Raw genomic sequence first — 15916 nt, 5'->3', positions numbered from 1 at the left:
TGCCCATAGCTGAGTGCCACGGTAGGTGCTCCATGGAACCCTAAGGCTGCACTGTGAGGAAGGGATCAATCGCCCCATTTTTCAGATGAGGAAACCAAGGCTCAGAGAGGTTAAGAGAGTTGCCCAAGACTGTACAGCAGAAACTGTAACCCCTGGTTCTCTCTGGTCCTGCCTCCAACTATGCAGTGCTCCCTCTACCCACTCAATCTTTAGCTGGTTTTTCCCATTTTTATTTACTCCATAAATACTTGATGTAATTGAGATGTTTTATTTAGAATGTTTTCTGGCACCATTGTTAACTCAGGGTCTTACACTTACTAGAGGCAGGAGCTTAACCACTTGAGCCACATATTCTACTTTAAAATTTTTGATTTGTTGAAGGCTTTCCCCAGGCCATTATTCTAAGTGTGTGTAGTGGCTGCAGTGTCCACCATCTGTACACCTGACAATTCAGTCATGGTGTCCTCTATCAGGCATTTGTGGTTTAGGCTGTGACCATTAACATTTGTGTACCAAAATCTGTGCTACACTGTGGAGACTTCTGAGGAGAGGCACGTTAGTGGGATTAGCTGATCACAAGAGATGTGACATCTTGCCTCACAGCTTTTTAGATAGCTCGGACTTCTGCATACATTCTCTCACCAGCTTTGAGTGTAAACATTTGAAAAATCTGTCTACTCTATACACCATTAAAATGGCTTTCATTGTTTCAAGATATGTATTTTGAGCCATTTAAGTATTAAGCCTTGGCTTTGGGCCAGCCTACCCCCCTCACCATGGACCATTCCTGACTCTATTGTCTTCCCAACCCTTGGCACCCAAGATTGTGGGTGCTGCCTGTGTGGCTGCCTTTGCTCAGCTGGTGCACAAAGACTGGAACTCCTCTCTCTCCTTGGTTAGGGTTAGAGTCAAGGCAATCACTGCAGCTGTATGCTCTGGCCCCTTGAGACTCATCCTACTGCTGAAATTGTCAGCCCTGGATGCCTGGGGCCTGCTCTGCAGGAATGGAAGGCGTTGCTCTGAGCAGAGGTTCTCCTGGGTCCTGAGCTATGTGGAGCTTGGGTCAGCTGCAGCTTTGACCCTTGAGCTCCTCTTCCAATGGGAATGATGGTGACTCTTCAGGCATTGTCATGCATGTCTAGCATAGGAAGAGCACAGCCTTGTCCATGGCACGTGGAGATGGTGGTGACACATGGTCATGGCTAAGTGGTGATATTGAACATAGAGGAAAATCTGCCAGCCCAGAGCTTCCCACAGGCCTCAGTGACAGAAGCTCACTCCCTCAGTGAGGAGCCTTTTTCAGAGCAGCTCCACTTGAATTTGTTACTGTCCTTAAGACATGGCAGGCTGTCCGACTGAGCTTAGAAAACCCTGTAAGTGTGGACCCTTGAATTCTGAAGTCTTTCTTAGCGAGACCTTGAGGACAAACCCAGTGAGATGCAGAAGTCAGCATCCTGACCACATGGTGGACCTCCAAATGTGATTCCCCCAGTGTAGCCCCTCTCATTCCAAGAGTGGTATCCCAACCCTGTGACCTAGAGCTCCTGAGCTGAGGCTTCAAATTTTGGCACCACCATGCAGACTCTGTGGGAGGCAAGAGCTCACAGAACCCAGGGACAAGTAGGCAGAGGATGGAAGGGTGGGTGGTGTCAGCAGGAGGCTGAGGAACAGGTCAGCCTGTGTCCTCTTGCAGCCCCTTACTGCCACCGTTCTTCAGTTTAGACAGTTCTCCCTGGGGGCAGCAGGACCCGGCTGTGGAGCCACCAGGTGGGAGGAACCTGTGCCAGTGTGTGTTGTGGCAATGAGCCTTGCTCATTGCCTCCCATTGTTTCCTGCCTGCAGTGTAGACCTGGTCCATGCTCAGATCCACGTGGCCGAGGGCAGGAGCCTGCCCGACCTGGGCCTGCGGCAGGAGAACATTCGCATCAATGGCTGTGCCATCCAGTGTCGGGTCACCACTGAGGACCCTGCGCGAAGCTTCCAGCCAGACACCGGCCGTATCGAGGTAGGGGATGTCTCAGGGGATATGATGCCAGGCTTAGCCTGCGGAAAGTTCTCACTGCCTATCTAGGGCATTCAGGGCTGCAACATCAGGTTACCCAGGGGTTCTGCAGTCAGGAGAATCCCTGCTCAGGCTGGTCTAAAGCTGGCCGGGAACACATGGGAGTCCGGCACTGTCCCAGAGTAAGGGTAGAGCATTCCGGGAAGAGGCAGTCCTGTACAAAGACCAGGAGAAGCCAGAATGAACCACCTGAGAATAGGGCAGGCCCGCTTGGTGGGGCAAAGTGCTGGGTCCCTCCATGTGAAGCCAACACTCAGGACTTCCAGAGCCCAGAGCCTTGCTGTGATGGAGCTGGAGCTGTATTTGGCCTGGACTTCAGTCAGGGGCAAGGGGGCAGCAGGCAAGGCAGGACCCCAGAGCAGGGGTGGGGGACCTTGCCCCTATGGAGGGGTGAACCAAGTGAGGGTGGCAGCAGTGAGGAGACCGAGGGACAGAGTTCGGGGTCACAGCTTCCTGTCCCTATCTTTCCTCTCAGTGCTCAAACCCACCCCGCCAATCAGAAAAGCTTTCTCCTCCCCCACCCCCATCCCCAGTCTCTGACCTCCCGCCTGCTCCCTCACCCTCTGAGTCCTGTGTGTTGGCAGCACTGTGCCAGCTCTGCTGCCCAGCTCTGCCCATTGGTCTGGGCCTGGAGGATGCAGGAACTGGAGGAGCTTGGGGCCAGCCCGAGTCCAGGACGGAGAGCCTGGGCCTGGGCCAGGACCATAGGGATGAGAAAGAGGTAGATTCTGGCTTCTAAGACCTGAGTGATTGAGACTGGGGCAGAGGACCTGTACTTCCTGGGTTCTGAGAGGTGTACAGGCCTGTGGGTCTCCTCAGAGAGCTGGCCATCTGCATTTGTTTTTAGAAGGTAAGAACCTATGGGTGGGAGTGTTCCTAGGCCAGTGCTGCCCCATGGGCCTGACTCCTCTGCCCTCGGCTAGAAGGAACAGCCTGGGGACTGGGGTTCAGTTGTTAGCAGTGCTTCTTTCCACCTCCACCTCCACCTCCACCTCCACCTCCACGGCCAGCTGCTCAGGGCCTTTTACCACAGAGTATTTTTAGCTGGCAGTTCCTGCTCACAGCTGAGTGTCCACCCTTAAATATTTTATTAAGTTCCTTTTTATCGAGCACAAGCCTGTGTCCCTGAGAAGCAGAAGGGTGGTGCTATGGGTGTCCCCATCCCCTCTGGCTTCTCTCCTCCTTTCTCACAGGAACATGAGGGTCCCCACCCCTGCCTAAGACTGTCACGAGCACTCACCTGCGTGTGTCAGTCTCCCAGACACCCCAAGCCTCCATCTCCCTAGCCCTCACCGTCCCTCTGCTTCCCCTCCCTGTTAACTTCCTGGTGAGCTAAGCATGCACCTGTCTCTGCTCACATTGGATATGTGTTTTCCATTCTCCATGTTCCATTGCCTTGTCTCCTTCCTCTGCTTCCCACTCTTCCTTCCATTCTCCTCTTCAGCAAGGAAGGGAAGGAGTGGATATTGTGGCCTTCCCTGTCATCCTATATGTTAAAAACAAAATGAAGCTGGGCACAGTGGCACAGCTTGTAATCCTAGCCCTCAGGAGACTGAAGCAGGAGGATCACAAATTTGAGGCCAGCCTGAGCTACATAGACTCTGTCTTGAAACCAAAACTGCTGGGTGCAATGGCTTACACCTGTAATCCCAGCTATTTAAGAGGTTGAGATAGGAGGATTGCAGTTTGAGGTCAGTCCAGGCAAAAAGCCAGACCCTATGCCTGTAATCCCAGCTATGCAGGAAGCAGAGGCAGGGGGATCATGGCTGGAGACCAGCCCCAGGCAATAGTGCAAGACCCAATCTCAAAAATAATCAACACAAAAAGGGCTTGGGTATGGCTCAAGTGGTACAGCGCCTGCCTTGCAAGCACAAAGCTTGAGTTCAATCCCCAGTACTGCCAAAAAAAAAAAAAAAAAAAAAAGCATTAAAATACTCGGTCAGCTTGCCTGGCGCTCCTGTCCTTGCTCATTGTCTGCAGTGTCCTCTCCACTCTGTGCATTTCTGTATTTGTCCCAGAGCCCAAGTAACCAGGGACTTCTGTGTTAGCTGTCATGTCCACAGTGTGGGTCTGGCACTCGGTGCTCCATACAGCTCCTGGAATGAATGAATAGACACATGACTGGATCTGTAAGGCAGAAGGGTTGGAGAGGCAGGAGTGAGAGGTTAGTGGGATCTGACCTTTGCCTACCCAGGCATCTTGGCACGTGGGTGGCTGAGCACATGGCCCTGGGACTGACAGGCTTATCCTCCCTTGTCCCTTCCCAGCTGCTGAGTGAGCGCACAGGCAGCAGTGACTGTAGGACTCAGGGAAGGAGGAGGCTCTTCCCTTTCTACTTGCTGGTAGAAGTAGAAAACTCACAGTCTAGAAGTTGGGGTTCCCCCACAGTACTCTTGAGCTCAGCCTGACTGTGGGGCCTGTAAGAGCTGCAGGTTGGCTGCAGCCTCCGCCCTGCTCCTGACCTGGGCTTTTATCGGCCACAGGTGTTCCGGAGCGGAGAGGGGATGGGGATCCGTCTGGACAACGCCTCTGCCTTCCAAGGAGCTGTGATCTCACCCCACTATGACTCCCTGCTGGTCAAAGTCATCGCCCACGGCAAAGACCACCCCACTGCCGCCACCAAGATGAGCAGAGCCCTAGCCGAGTTCCGCGTACGAGGTGTGAAGGTGAGAGGCCACACTGCTCCTGCCTGTGCCCTCAGAGGGACCCACGGCGGGTCACACAGCTGTTCACATGCTCGCCAGGGGGCTGATGTGTCTCTGCCTGCCTTGCCCACAACTTTGATTCTCAAGGTCGCTGGCTGCTCTCGGACACTATTGGTGCCAGGGCCTCCCCTCTGCCAGGACTCAATGTTCCTGGGCCTGCTTGGGCCTGGTAGCTCCTGCTCAGATGCTCTGGTGCCTAGCTGAAAGCCTTGTGCAGAACTTGTGCTGGACAGACCCATGTCAATGTTTCCAGCCCCTTCTGGAATCTGACCCCACAGGTTTGAGGAGAGGCCCCAGAGCCTGTGTTTTAATGAGCTCTCCAGGAAATTCTTAGTATCAAGAAAATGTGTCCCCTGAGAGAGAGCTCATGCCCTCAGCGGGGAGGTTAGACTCTGCCAGCCCGTGGCTTGCTGTCTGCCGAGTAGTAGGTGCTTCAGGGACAGGCAAGGAGCATGGCTGTGGTGAGGCTCCAAAGTACCCATTGCCTCCATGTTTGGTTTTCTTCATCACTACTGTCTATAGCTAGAAGTGAATTCACAGCCAAGAAATACTGTCCTTTGAAGCCAGAACTTGCCCGCGGATCCTGTAGGCACCACTGTCAGCTTGAGGGACAAAGGCTTGGGCCCTGAGCCCCTTGGAAGTTCCTCTCCTCCTCTTCCGGGGCTCCCACAAGATCACTGCTACAGCAGAGGTGCCTGGTCACATGGCCATTGTTGGGCGCTGGCCTCCTTGTCCTCCTTCTGGCCTCTTCCAGCCCTGCCTGTTGTAAGGCTGCCTGACACACTGGGCCATCCCTTCCCATGTGTTCCCTGCTGGAGATCCTGACTAGCCCCCAGTGATTGAGCTTTGCCTCTCAGTGTCTGGGTCCTTTGGGCCACAGTACCTCACACCTGTGCTACACTCCAATGGGTCCAGGAACATCCTTTCCTCTGGGTGGAGAAAGCAGCACAGGGCCCATGACTATAGGGGCTGCAGCAGGACGAAGATTTCTAGGGTGGCCAGTATCCTTACCAAATGTGCACCCAGACCAGGCTGCTGGCTCCTGCCACACCTTGAGCCTCTGCACTCTTGTGCCCTTCCTACCCTGCACACCTCACCCTCCCTCTCTCTGCCCACCCTGCCTTCCATGGCTCCTCCTCTCCTGCTTATCACCATAAGGACCTTGTTTCCATTTAGTTAAATTGACATCTCTCTCGGTCACACAGGGAGGGACCCATCTGGGAGGGTGGGTACATGTGCACACTAGAATGCTAGCCCCTCCAGGCTCCCTGTCAGAAGCTCTGTGGTTCTCATATGGAAGCACCAGGGTGCCTGTGAGGCACAGGTGCTGTGGCCGGTCACCTGCCAGGCACCATGGCAGGCCTGGGATGCGAGCACCCACCTTCTGCATTTTTTCCCCTTTATTCATATGTTCATATGTACATACATTGTTTGGGTCATTTCTCCCTCCTGTCCCCACCCTCTCTGTCTCCTCCCCAACCTTCTGCATTATCTGAGGGGTCACGTGAGGAGTGCTAATGCCCTAGCCTACCCCAGGGCAGGCAGGGCCTGCCAGGTATCTTGCAGAAGTGGAGCGGGAGAGATTGACACATGCAGCCAAGATGGGTCTAGGCCATCTTTCCAGAAGAGCCTAGGACACAGCCACAGGGGGCCTTGGAGGGACAGGTGGGAGGCAGCATCTCACTTGGGCCTGAGGAATGACAGGACCTTCTGGACGGTCCAGTGAGATTCCAAGCCACTGTGGACAGCATTTTACAAATCCAGAAGATGCTCCAGGATATGGTGGACAGGACTGGGGCCTTTTTATTGAGTTGTGCTCAGGAGACTATCCCCACCCAGGTTCCTTTGCTCAGAAAGACCATACCATCTCCTCTAGTAGCTAAGTGTAGTCCTGTCACCACTCCTCAGGGCCATAATACACTTAGCGATGCCAGGGACAGGGCTCATGCCAGCTGCAAGTGGCTGGGTGCCATATACTGGGGCACTGCATCCTGTGCACACCTGCCAGGAAGAGGTGGCCTCTGCACTTACAGACCAGGGTACCAAAGCCCAGAGAGCTTAGGTGACTTGGTCAAGGCCACTACTACTCTAGGGCTGAGTTCACCCAGGTGAAAAGACACCAGACCCTAGCACTTGACCCTTGCCTTGGGCTGGGAGTCCCAGGCTGCTAAAGCCACCTCTGCTGTGCTTGGCAGCTGGCCTTGACATCTATGCTGGTTTGTGGGCCTCTACCAGCCCTATGCCTCATCCTCCCTTCCCTCCTTCCCAGGATGAGATCAGAGACCAGAGACCAGCAGGGAGATATCCTCAACAATTTTATTATAAATAGAAATAAGATCCCACTTGGTGGCTGCAGCCTCTACCTTGATGGCTCAGAGCACCTGTCGGAGGGACCTGCTCCTTTACCTTAGTCTGAAGGCCAGAACCAAGGAAAGGGCCTGCTGTCCCACCAAGAACACGGGGAGCCTGAGGTACCGAGGATAAAAACCAGAGAGGCCTGGGGTGGTACTGCCACCCAGGCTGGGCCTTCTGGCTGGTACACTGCTTTTTCCTCAGGGCACAGGAAAGCTGCCCCACCCATCACACCACACTCTCCTCCAGCCGCTCTGCACTGCCCCCCACACCCCTACAGCCTGCCCCCAGCAGCCCTCCATGCACAGAGTGGCTCCGCCGGGCCCAGGCCCCCCCTAGACGCCTGGCATACCCGTAGCACCCACCAGCATCTCCCAGGTCCAGGGAGCAGCTGCGCTGGGGGCGGGGTGGGGGGCTGCGTGGTGGGTGGGTCTTGGGTATGGGGCTGGGGCCTCCGTTGGTCTGGGACTGGACGTGGCTGAGCTTGAGTGGGAGGCGGCCGTTCCCAGTTCCCCGGCCCCGAACCAGCAAGGCCACAGTGAAGACCAGTAAGGCAGCCACCAGCACCCCCCCCACAGCCACAGTCAGGGTCCCGCCCAGCACATGGGCCTGCAGCGCGTGGCACAGGGGTGTGGCTGGCAGTGTGGAGAAGTGGGCACAGCCCAGCAGCCTAGTTGCTGTGAGGTCGGAGGGCCCAATGGCAGGCGACAGGGCCAGCAGGCAGAGGTCATAGTCAGCATCAGGAACCAGGTGCTTTAGCAGGAAGTGGTGGCTGGAGGCTGGAACAATCCTGCAGGCAATGGCAAGTGGTCAGAGCCCCAGGGTTGGGTTCCTACCTTGGAGCTGGACCTGGAGCTGCCCCAAGTGGTGCTCCCAGGTCCAGCACTGAACAGCCCCACAGGCCCTGAGAACCCACGCTTGTGTTCTCTCTCAAGAAGGCACAGAAACCAAGACAGGCATGTGTGCATGACGGGCAGGTGATGGGACAGACAGGTGTGCGCACTGACTGCCCTGGGCAGTGGGGGATGGCACCAGTAGAGGCAGAAATAACAGGGGCATTAGGTGCAGGCTCAGCAGATACCCAGTTGCCACCACCAGGTCTGGGAGGCTGGCATATGCACAGCCACCTTGGACACCTTGCACAGGGCCATCGGCCTCCACCTCCCCATGCAGCCCCAACACCCAAGCAACTGCTCCTCTGAGAGTTCAGGCATGGAGGAGGGTGTGTGACCCAAGGAGAGGAACAAGCAGGACTTGGGAGTGCAGGGTCAGAAAGGGCAGGCTGAATGGGGAGCAGGGGATATTTCCTCACCGATAGATGAGGGTCTCATCTTCACTGCTGTTGTACTGGATTTGGAACATCCACACGGGGTCAGTAGGCCGCCCTGGGCCCCAGCTCACCAGCCCTGAGGTGGCAGTCACCTCTGTCACCTGCACAGCTGGCTCAGACTCCATAGTCCCCTCGCCCTCTGCAGCAGTTCGAGCTGAGGCAGCAATGTCCGAGGGCCCAGGGCGGCCACCCTCAGCACTGGTGTTCCCACCATGGGGTAAGGCCAGCACCCGAAGCTCCACACGGGCCGTGGCCTCACCAGCAGGGTTGGTGGCAATGCAGGTGTAGCCTCCAGCATCCCCAGCACCTGTCACCCCAATCTCCAGGGTCCCATTGGGGAAAGCCCAGGCGCGGGAGGAATTGCCAACCAGCCGGTCGTCAGGGCCAACCCAGTGCATGGTGGGCGCAGGGTCACCAAGGGCCCGGCACCGTAATGTGGCCCTTTGGCCCTCCAGCACCCACAGGCGCTGTGTATGACGGGCAATGAGGGGCGGCTCACAGGAGAACTCGCCCTCTGGCACAGCCCAGAAGTATCGGCCAGCCAGGCCTGGTGGGGAGGCACAGGTCTCCAGGTCATCAGGCCGGGCCAGCCGCCGCAGCCACAGCAGCTCACAGTTGCAGTGCAGGGGGTTCCCACTGAAGCTCAGCACGAGGGGGGCAGGAGAGGCCTCTGCATCCCGCCCTCGGGAGAAGAGCGGATCCGGTGCCAGTGTGGCCAGGCGGTTGGAGGTGAGGTCAAGGCGGGAAAGCTGACCCAGCTGGGCAAAGGCGCCTGGTGGCAGCGCGTCAATGAGGTTGTGGTCCAGATTGAGGGTGTGCAGAGCAGGCATGGCACCGATGCCAGCCCAGGGTACCTGCCGGAGGTTGTTGTAGGACAGGTCCAGGTCCTCCAGGCTGTCCAGGAAGTCGTCGAAGGCCCCTGGTGCAATGCGGCCCAGCTGGTTGCCGCTGAGGATGAGGTGCTGCAGGTTGACCGGGCCCCGCAGACTGCCACTGCCCAGCTCCACCAGCCTGTTGCCGTCCAGGTGCAAAGAGCGAAGGCTCTCCAGGTCCCCAAAGGCGCGGGCCCCAATGCGAGTGATGGCATTGCGAGACAGCGTCAGGTCCACCAACCCTGTCATGTTGCGAAAGTCCGGTGGCCCAAGGGCCTGGATAAAGTTGTCAGCCAGCCGCAGCTCCACTGTGCGCCGGTCCACGTTGGGTGGCACAAATAGCAGGCCTCGGTGGGCACAAAGGGTGCTGAGCGATTCCGACAGGTTCTGGCAGACACAGGGCAGTGGGCAAGCAGCTGCTCCACTGGCCAGCAGGAGCAGTAGGAGCGGCGGGGCCATGGTGAGCGCCCTGTGGGGAAGGGCCGCAGCCCAAGCACAGGTGGGGCTGGCGCAGGTGCCCACTTGTGCCCAGAGCACAGTCCCAGGAGCCAGTTTCCAGAGCCTGGCCTGGGGAAAGGTGGGTTCAGAGGCTCAAAGGACCCGAGGAAGGAAGGTTGGGGCTGAGAGCCAAGCCCCCCAGAGTTAAGGTCACATTTCCCAAGCAGTTAGGGGGAGTCCAGGCGCTGGGGACAAGGTGAGGCATGAGGCAGGAAGCGGAGGTGGGCCCAGAGCAGGGAGGGTCCCGGAACTTCCTTTTCCTGGCGTCCCCTGGATTTGCCAACCTCCTCCCCACTCCGCGCCATCCCCTCCCCGGCCAGGGAAGGCGCCCCCTCCAAATCCCTCGCGTGGACCGAGGTTCCTCCCCGAGCGGCCCCCGCGCTGCTTCCCGCGGCCCCCCTCACCTGGTGTCCGTCACTCAGGGGGCACGGGCCGGCCTCCCCGCGGGCCCAGCCGGCCCCCGCCGACTCCAGGCCGCTCTCCCGCGGGGCCGAGGCCCGGGCCGCCTGCCGCGCGCCCTCCGGCCCATGGTGCTCGGGCCCGAGGCCCCGACTCTCTCGGTTCCCGGCACCCTTTCCCGGCGCGGTTCGCGGTGGCGGCGGCCGCGACAGGCGGGCGGGCGCGCGCCAATGGGCGCGCGCGCCGCGGACACGCACGTGGAGGGCGGACGTTAAGGGGCGCGTGAAGATCTACCAGGGCTGGGGCCGACTCCCGAGGTCACGGGGACACGCGGCCACTGCAGCGCCCAAGGTTTGGCGCCCAGTCACGCCCGAGGACCAGGCTGGCCCAGGCCAGCTGCGCTGCCCCCCGGTGCTGCCGCAGCGCACTCACCCTGGCACGGGCGCGCGCGCCCCCGGCCACCCTGGCGCCCCGACATCCTGCACCGATCGGGCGCCCGCCGCGGCGGCTCTGCAGACAGCCAGACAAAGCGCCCGCTCGCGGGCCCCTTCACCATCTCCCAGAGACGGGTCTTTGTCACATGTCGCTGGGCACCCTCCCCAGCACGCCCACATATGCCCACACACCCACACGTCCCCGCAACCACGGGCAGGGCCGGGCGCAAACCCGTACTGTTGCTGGGACCCTCGCGTTCACAGATACACGCTGAAGGTCATAACCGTTCCGCATCACCGAGTCACGTGGAGGGTCCCCAACAGGCACGGGCCCTGGGGGGGCTGGGGCGGCGCCCCAGGCAGGGCTCCTGCGGGGTGGAACCGAGAGGGCTCGGCCTCTGGGCAGGCGCCGCGCCCCGCCCTGCCGCCCGCCCCTCCCTCCTCCCTGGTCCCCGCCCGCCTCGTTTGCTAGGCGCTCGGGAGCCAACCGGCCTCCGCCTCCGGCCGGATTGGTCTGCGGCGCGCCGCTTCCCAGCAGGCTGGCGGTGGCACGCTGTTTGAAGCTGTGCGTCAGTGGTCCTCGCCGTACTGCGGCCCCGCCCTCCCCCTGTGCCCCAGGAGCGCGGCCCTGGGTGGGCACAGGTGTGAGGTGGCCTTAGAGATTTGCGCCTTGGGTGAGAGCGCTGAGGGGCTGGAACCAGCTTGGGCACCCTGGTTCTGGTTTGTGACCGCCACTCTGAGTGGTCCGCTTAGTTGGGACATATGGGAAATCCATCTCCTGTGGGCATCTCTTCGTCCTTAGGCAAACTAGGCCCCCTCTTTCCCGTTCCTCTCCCTCCAGACCGTCATTCTCGGGGGCTGGTAACGCGAACTCAGGGAAACCAGACTGCGTTCTAGTCCTGCTGGCGCAGCTGCGCAGCGTTGGGCGAGTTACTTAACCACGGAAAGGATTTCCTCCTGTAGAACATGGGGCGTTAATTGCAGGTACTTACGCCCTTCCACGAGGAGAGCAAACCTGCAGCTGAAAGCCAAGCTCACCATTGCCACTGCGTGGGCCTCAGCTATTGCACTAATAAAGCCAGGGGTTGGATCCTAGTCTGCTCAGCTCTGGTGTGCAGTGGCATCACATACTTCTTTGTTCCTCTTCTCTCCATCAGCGTGTTTCCATTCACTCCGAACACACGTGTTTCCTAGCATCTGCCTGCCATGTGCTACCTTGTGTTGGGAGCCAGAAGGGACTGGTTCCTGACCCCAGGGAGCTTCCACGACAGATCCAACATGGTCAGCTCAACAAAGGGGAAGGGAAGGGAGCCACTGGAGAGGGAACTGGTAGGGGGACTCTGAGGAGTCTCCTCCCCTTATATGGCTCTGGGTTCTTTAGATGGTTTGATGGGCTATTTCCCTTCCCAAATGCCATGCTTAAGTCTAGTTGAAATGTCCCTGTTTCTTCAGGGCAGACAGGCAGCACTGTTACGGCAGATGGGAACAAGGCACTGATGGCTGGGCCCCAGTGACCACCTGTGGGAGGTTCGTGGGGAAGGCACTCTTCCTGTCCTGGCCTCCATGTGAAGGTAGAGACTCTCAAAGGGGCCCATGCTGGGCCTCAAGTCCCTATTGAAGGCACAACAGAAACCGTGAATACCGCCCAGCCATGTGGCCTCCCAGCTCTGGGGTATCTCTTACAGTGCTGGGCCCCAGGTCCCCAAGTGCTTTCTAGGTTACTCACCCTGCCCCAGCCTTGTGCTCACCCAGCCATTTCCCGGGAACCGAGGACCTGTGCACATGGCACACAGACCCAGCACCCCTCTCCCATAGCTCACAGGGAGCAATGGAGGCCGACAAGCAGAACACAGTGAGGTGGCAGGATGGCCTTCCAACAGCTGGGCCCACAGGGAACTACTAGAAAGGGAATCACTGTGCTCTGCTGAGGGTGGGAAGACAAAGGTGGCCTTGGAATACAGACATTTAGGGAGATCTTTCCTGGCAGGTGTGGAGGTGTGAGAGCAGGTGGCTTAGTTGGTGTGGCTAAGGGTAGCCATGATGAGGCACCTCAGGGGAAGGTGTGGCCTGAGCATCTAGTCTGACCAGTGACACAGGAGGATTTTGGTAACTGGGTAGATGGCAAGGCACCCACCAGCCAAGCAGAGAAGCATAGGAGAGCAGGTCTTGCTGAGCTCATAGGAGATGTACAAGGAGAGCCACAGGGCAGGTTCCACCTTTGAGTTCCTGGCTCTGAAGACAGAGGCTGTCACAAGCCATAGGCTGAGAATTAGGCCACCTAGGGCTAGTGGTGTGTGAGAAGTGGAAGGGCCAGAGAGGCAGAGACCAGAAAAGCAAGATATCTTGGGTAACCTGGAGAGAGCCTCAGGTGGAAGCTGTTAGCAAGAAGGTGGTAAGATGCCCACAAGACTTAACCAGAGGAGGTGACCTAGTGAGAGTCAAAGTAAGGATGTGTTGGATGAAGGTAAGGGCCTTTTAAGAAGCATGGCTGAGGCCGGGCACCCATGGCTCACACCTGTAATCCTAGCTACTCAGGAGGAATACAGTTCGAAGCCAGCCCAGGCAAATAGTTCACAAGACTCTGGCTTGAAAAAACCCATCACAAAAAAGCGTTGATGTAGTGGCTCAAGGTGAGGCTCTGAGTTCAAACTCTAGTACCCCCAAAAAAATCATGGCTAAGAACTGGGTGTGGTGGTGCAGAGCTGTAATTCCGGCTACTCAGGAGGATCATGGTCCAAAGCCACTCAGGGCAAAGTTAGCTAGAGGCCCTATCTAAAAACAAACTAAGGCAAAAGGTCTAGGGATATGGTTCAAATTGTAGAGCCTAGAAAGCATGAGACCCTGAGCTCAAACTCCAGTACTGACTGGGAAAAAAAAAGCAAGCAAGCAAACATGCCTGGGGGGGACTAGAGGTTGGCTCCCTGTACCATGCTGCTGTAGGAAAGACTGAGCTGGGTTCTAGGTCATGGGGAGGGGTAGAGGTACGAGTTTCCAAACCCCAGAGGAGGCAGTGACATCAAGTACATGTTCCTGAGTGGTGAGGATCAGGAACGCCACCCAGCCCCTGGCAAGCTTAGGGGACTGCCGGGAGGGAGGAGGGAGGAGGGTGGGAGGGTGGGAGGCCCTGCAACTGCCCTGCTCCGCTCGCACCTGCAGCCTCTTCTCTCCCTTTACTTTTATGCTGCGTGGTGACACCTCCCTACCTGCCTCTGTCTTGCAGACCAACATCCCCTTCCTGCAGAATGTGCTCAACAACCAGCAGTTCCTGGCGGGCACTGTGGACACCCAGTTCATTGACGAGAACCCTGAGCTATTCCAGCTGCGGCCTGCGCAGAACCGGGCCCAGAAGCTGCTACATTACCTTGGTCCGCCACACTGCCGCGTCTCCCTCCCCATGCCTGTTCCTAGCCTCCTACCCGTCAGCCCTGCCTCTGTTCTGGTCCTGCACACCCTCCTTGCTCCTGGTCTTGGAGACCTTTTTCTCCCTCCACTTTGCCCTCACTAGGTCTCCACTGACTGCACCTAGGAGGCCCTGGTTTTGGAGTGGTCAGGGGCAGCTGGAGGACCAGTTGTCCTAGAGGACTGTCCCCATCCCTAAGCCCACCTATTCACACTGCTGCCCTCAACTCTGCTTCTGCCCAGCCTGTCCTGACCCCTGCCCTCTCTCTCTCTAGGACACGTCATGGTGAATGGCCCCACCACTCCAATCCCTGTGAAGGCCAGCCCCAGCCCTACGGACCCCATTACCCCAGCTGTGCCCATAGGTAGGTGATACCTGTCTTACCAACTCAAGGGGGAGACATTGCCACCTGCAGGATGGGCATTAATGTGCTTGTTTGCCCTAGGCCCACCCCCAGCTGGTTTCAGGGACATCCTTCTGCGAGAGGGGCCCGAGGGCTTTGCTCGAGCTGTACGGAACCACCAGGGGCTGCTGCTGATGGACACGACCTTCAGGGACGCCCACCAGTCACTGCTGGCCACTCGTGTGCGCACCCACGATCTCAAAAAGATCGCACCCTATGTTGCTCACAGCTTCAACAATCTCTTCAGCATAGAGAACTGGGGAGGTAGGCTAGAGAAGGTTGGGGTGCAGGGCAACACTGCAGGAGTTGGGTACCCACTGTGTGGCCAGCCCTAAAGGCGTAGGCTACTGAAGACACTGGGAGAAGCTAGAGATGTTGACGTTGAGAAAACCAGAGTGAGAACTGAAGAAGGCAGTGCTGACTTGTTCCACAAACACCAGCTGGAAGTAGCTCTGGCCAGACCTGCTGCTGGGCCTGAGGCTGCAGAGTTGACTCAGCACTGTCCTGAGCAGGTTGGGGTCCGGGAGGAAACACATTTTGGGTTTTGTTTTCTTTTTGGGGGGGGGTAGTACTGGGGCTTGAACTCAGGGACTTGCGCTCACTAGGCAGGTGCTCTACCACTTGAGCCACATTCCCAGCCCAGGGAGGAAACATAGGCTGTAGTTAATCACAGCACAGAGAACTAGGGCAGGAGGGCCATAAAGGCATGCACAGAGGGCACAGTGAGCCTGAGCTGCCCTGAGGATCAACAAGGGAGAAAGTTGGTGGGGTTGGCACTGGGAACATGAGGAACCCTAAAGGAGAGGAGGGGCAGAGGCCCAGAGCTGACGGGCATGGCAGGGTCACTGTGACATGCAGAGTGACCCAGCGCTCTGTCCCTGTGCAGGAGCCACATTTGATGTTGCAATGCGCTTCCTGTATGAGTGCCCCTGGCGGCGGCTGCAGGAGCTCCGGGAGCTCATCCCCAACATCCCATTCCAGATGCTGCTGCGGGGGGCCAACGCCGTGGGCTACACCAACTACCCCGACAACGTGGTCTTCAAGTGAGCAGACACAGCACTGAGGGGCTCAGTGGGTGCTGCACAGAGGTGTCATGAGTGCAAAACAGTAGTCGCAGAACTGGAAGGGCTTCTAGATCACTGGTGGGCAGTGATGACTTAAGAGGGAGGCGGCTCGTCCCAGGCCACGTGGTGCAGAGCGGGAGTTGGCACGCAGGCCTCAGGACTCATCTTCTCTCCCATAGCCTGGTACTCCTTTGCAAAGTGGGAGCCGTGGTTGGTCCTCTGGGCCAGGGCAGGCTGGTGACTGCATGGCATGTGACCAGGGCAGGAGCCAGCCCTCCCACTGCTGCTGGCTCCCCAGATGCTGCAATTGCCCAGCCCAGGCTGCCCTGGAAAAGGCCACACGATCACACTGTTGTGCCCCCCCACTCCTTTGCCCAGCCAGACTTTATTCCCTAGG

General features: G+C 58.1%; 2 protein-coding genes across 9 annotated transcripts in view; one reads left to right on the top strand and one right to left on the bottom strand.

Annotated features, from left to right (window-relative positions):
• The window catches only part of Pc (pyruvate carboxylase), a 107247-nt gene that overhangs the window by 88528 nt on the left and 2803 nt on the right, over positions 1-15916 (top strand). For all 8 annotated transcript variants that reach the window (XM_074049857.1, XM_020164831.2, XM_074049868.1 and 5 more), the window contains 6 exons: positions 1843-2005; positions 4546-4728; positions 13873-14017; positions 14327-14416; positions 14498-14719; positions 15342-15498. In XM_074049857.1, the coding sequence (XP_073905958.1) occupies positions 1843-2005; positions 4546-4728; positions 13873-14017; positions 14327-14416; positions 14498-14719; positions 15342-15498 (960 nt within the window). The remainder of the gene's footprint in view (positions 1-1842; positions 2006-4545; positions 4729-13872; positions 14018-14326; positions 14417-14497; positions 14720-15341; positions 15499-15916) is intronic.
• On the bottom strand, positions 7070-10332 carry Lrfn4 (leucine rich repeat and fibronectin type III domain containing 4). Its single transcript, XM_020164835.2, has 3 exons — positions 10224-10332; positions 8432-9790; positions 7070-7909 (listed from the first exon to the last, which is right to left on the bottom strand). Exons 2-3 carry the CDS (start codon positions 9778-9780, stop codon positions 7348-7350), a joined length of 1911 nt encoding a protein of 636 aa, XP_020020424.2. The 5' UTR covers positions 9781-9790; positions 10224-10332; the 3' UTR covers positions 7070-7347.

Source organism: Castor canadensis, chromosome 1 (genome assembly GCF_047511655.1).
Source record: "Castor canadensis chromosome 1, mCasCan1.hap1v2, whole genome shotgun sequence".
Taxonomy (NCBI): domain Eukaryota; kingdom Metazoa; phylum Chordata; class Mammalia; order Rodentia; family Castoridae; genus Castor; species Castor canadensis.
This window is presented reverse-complemented; position numbering and strand designations above follow the sequence as displayed.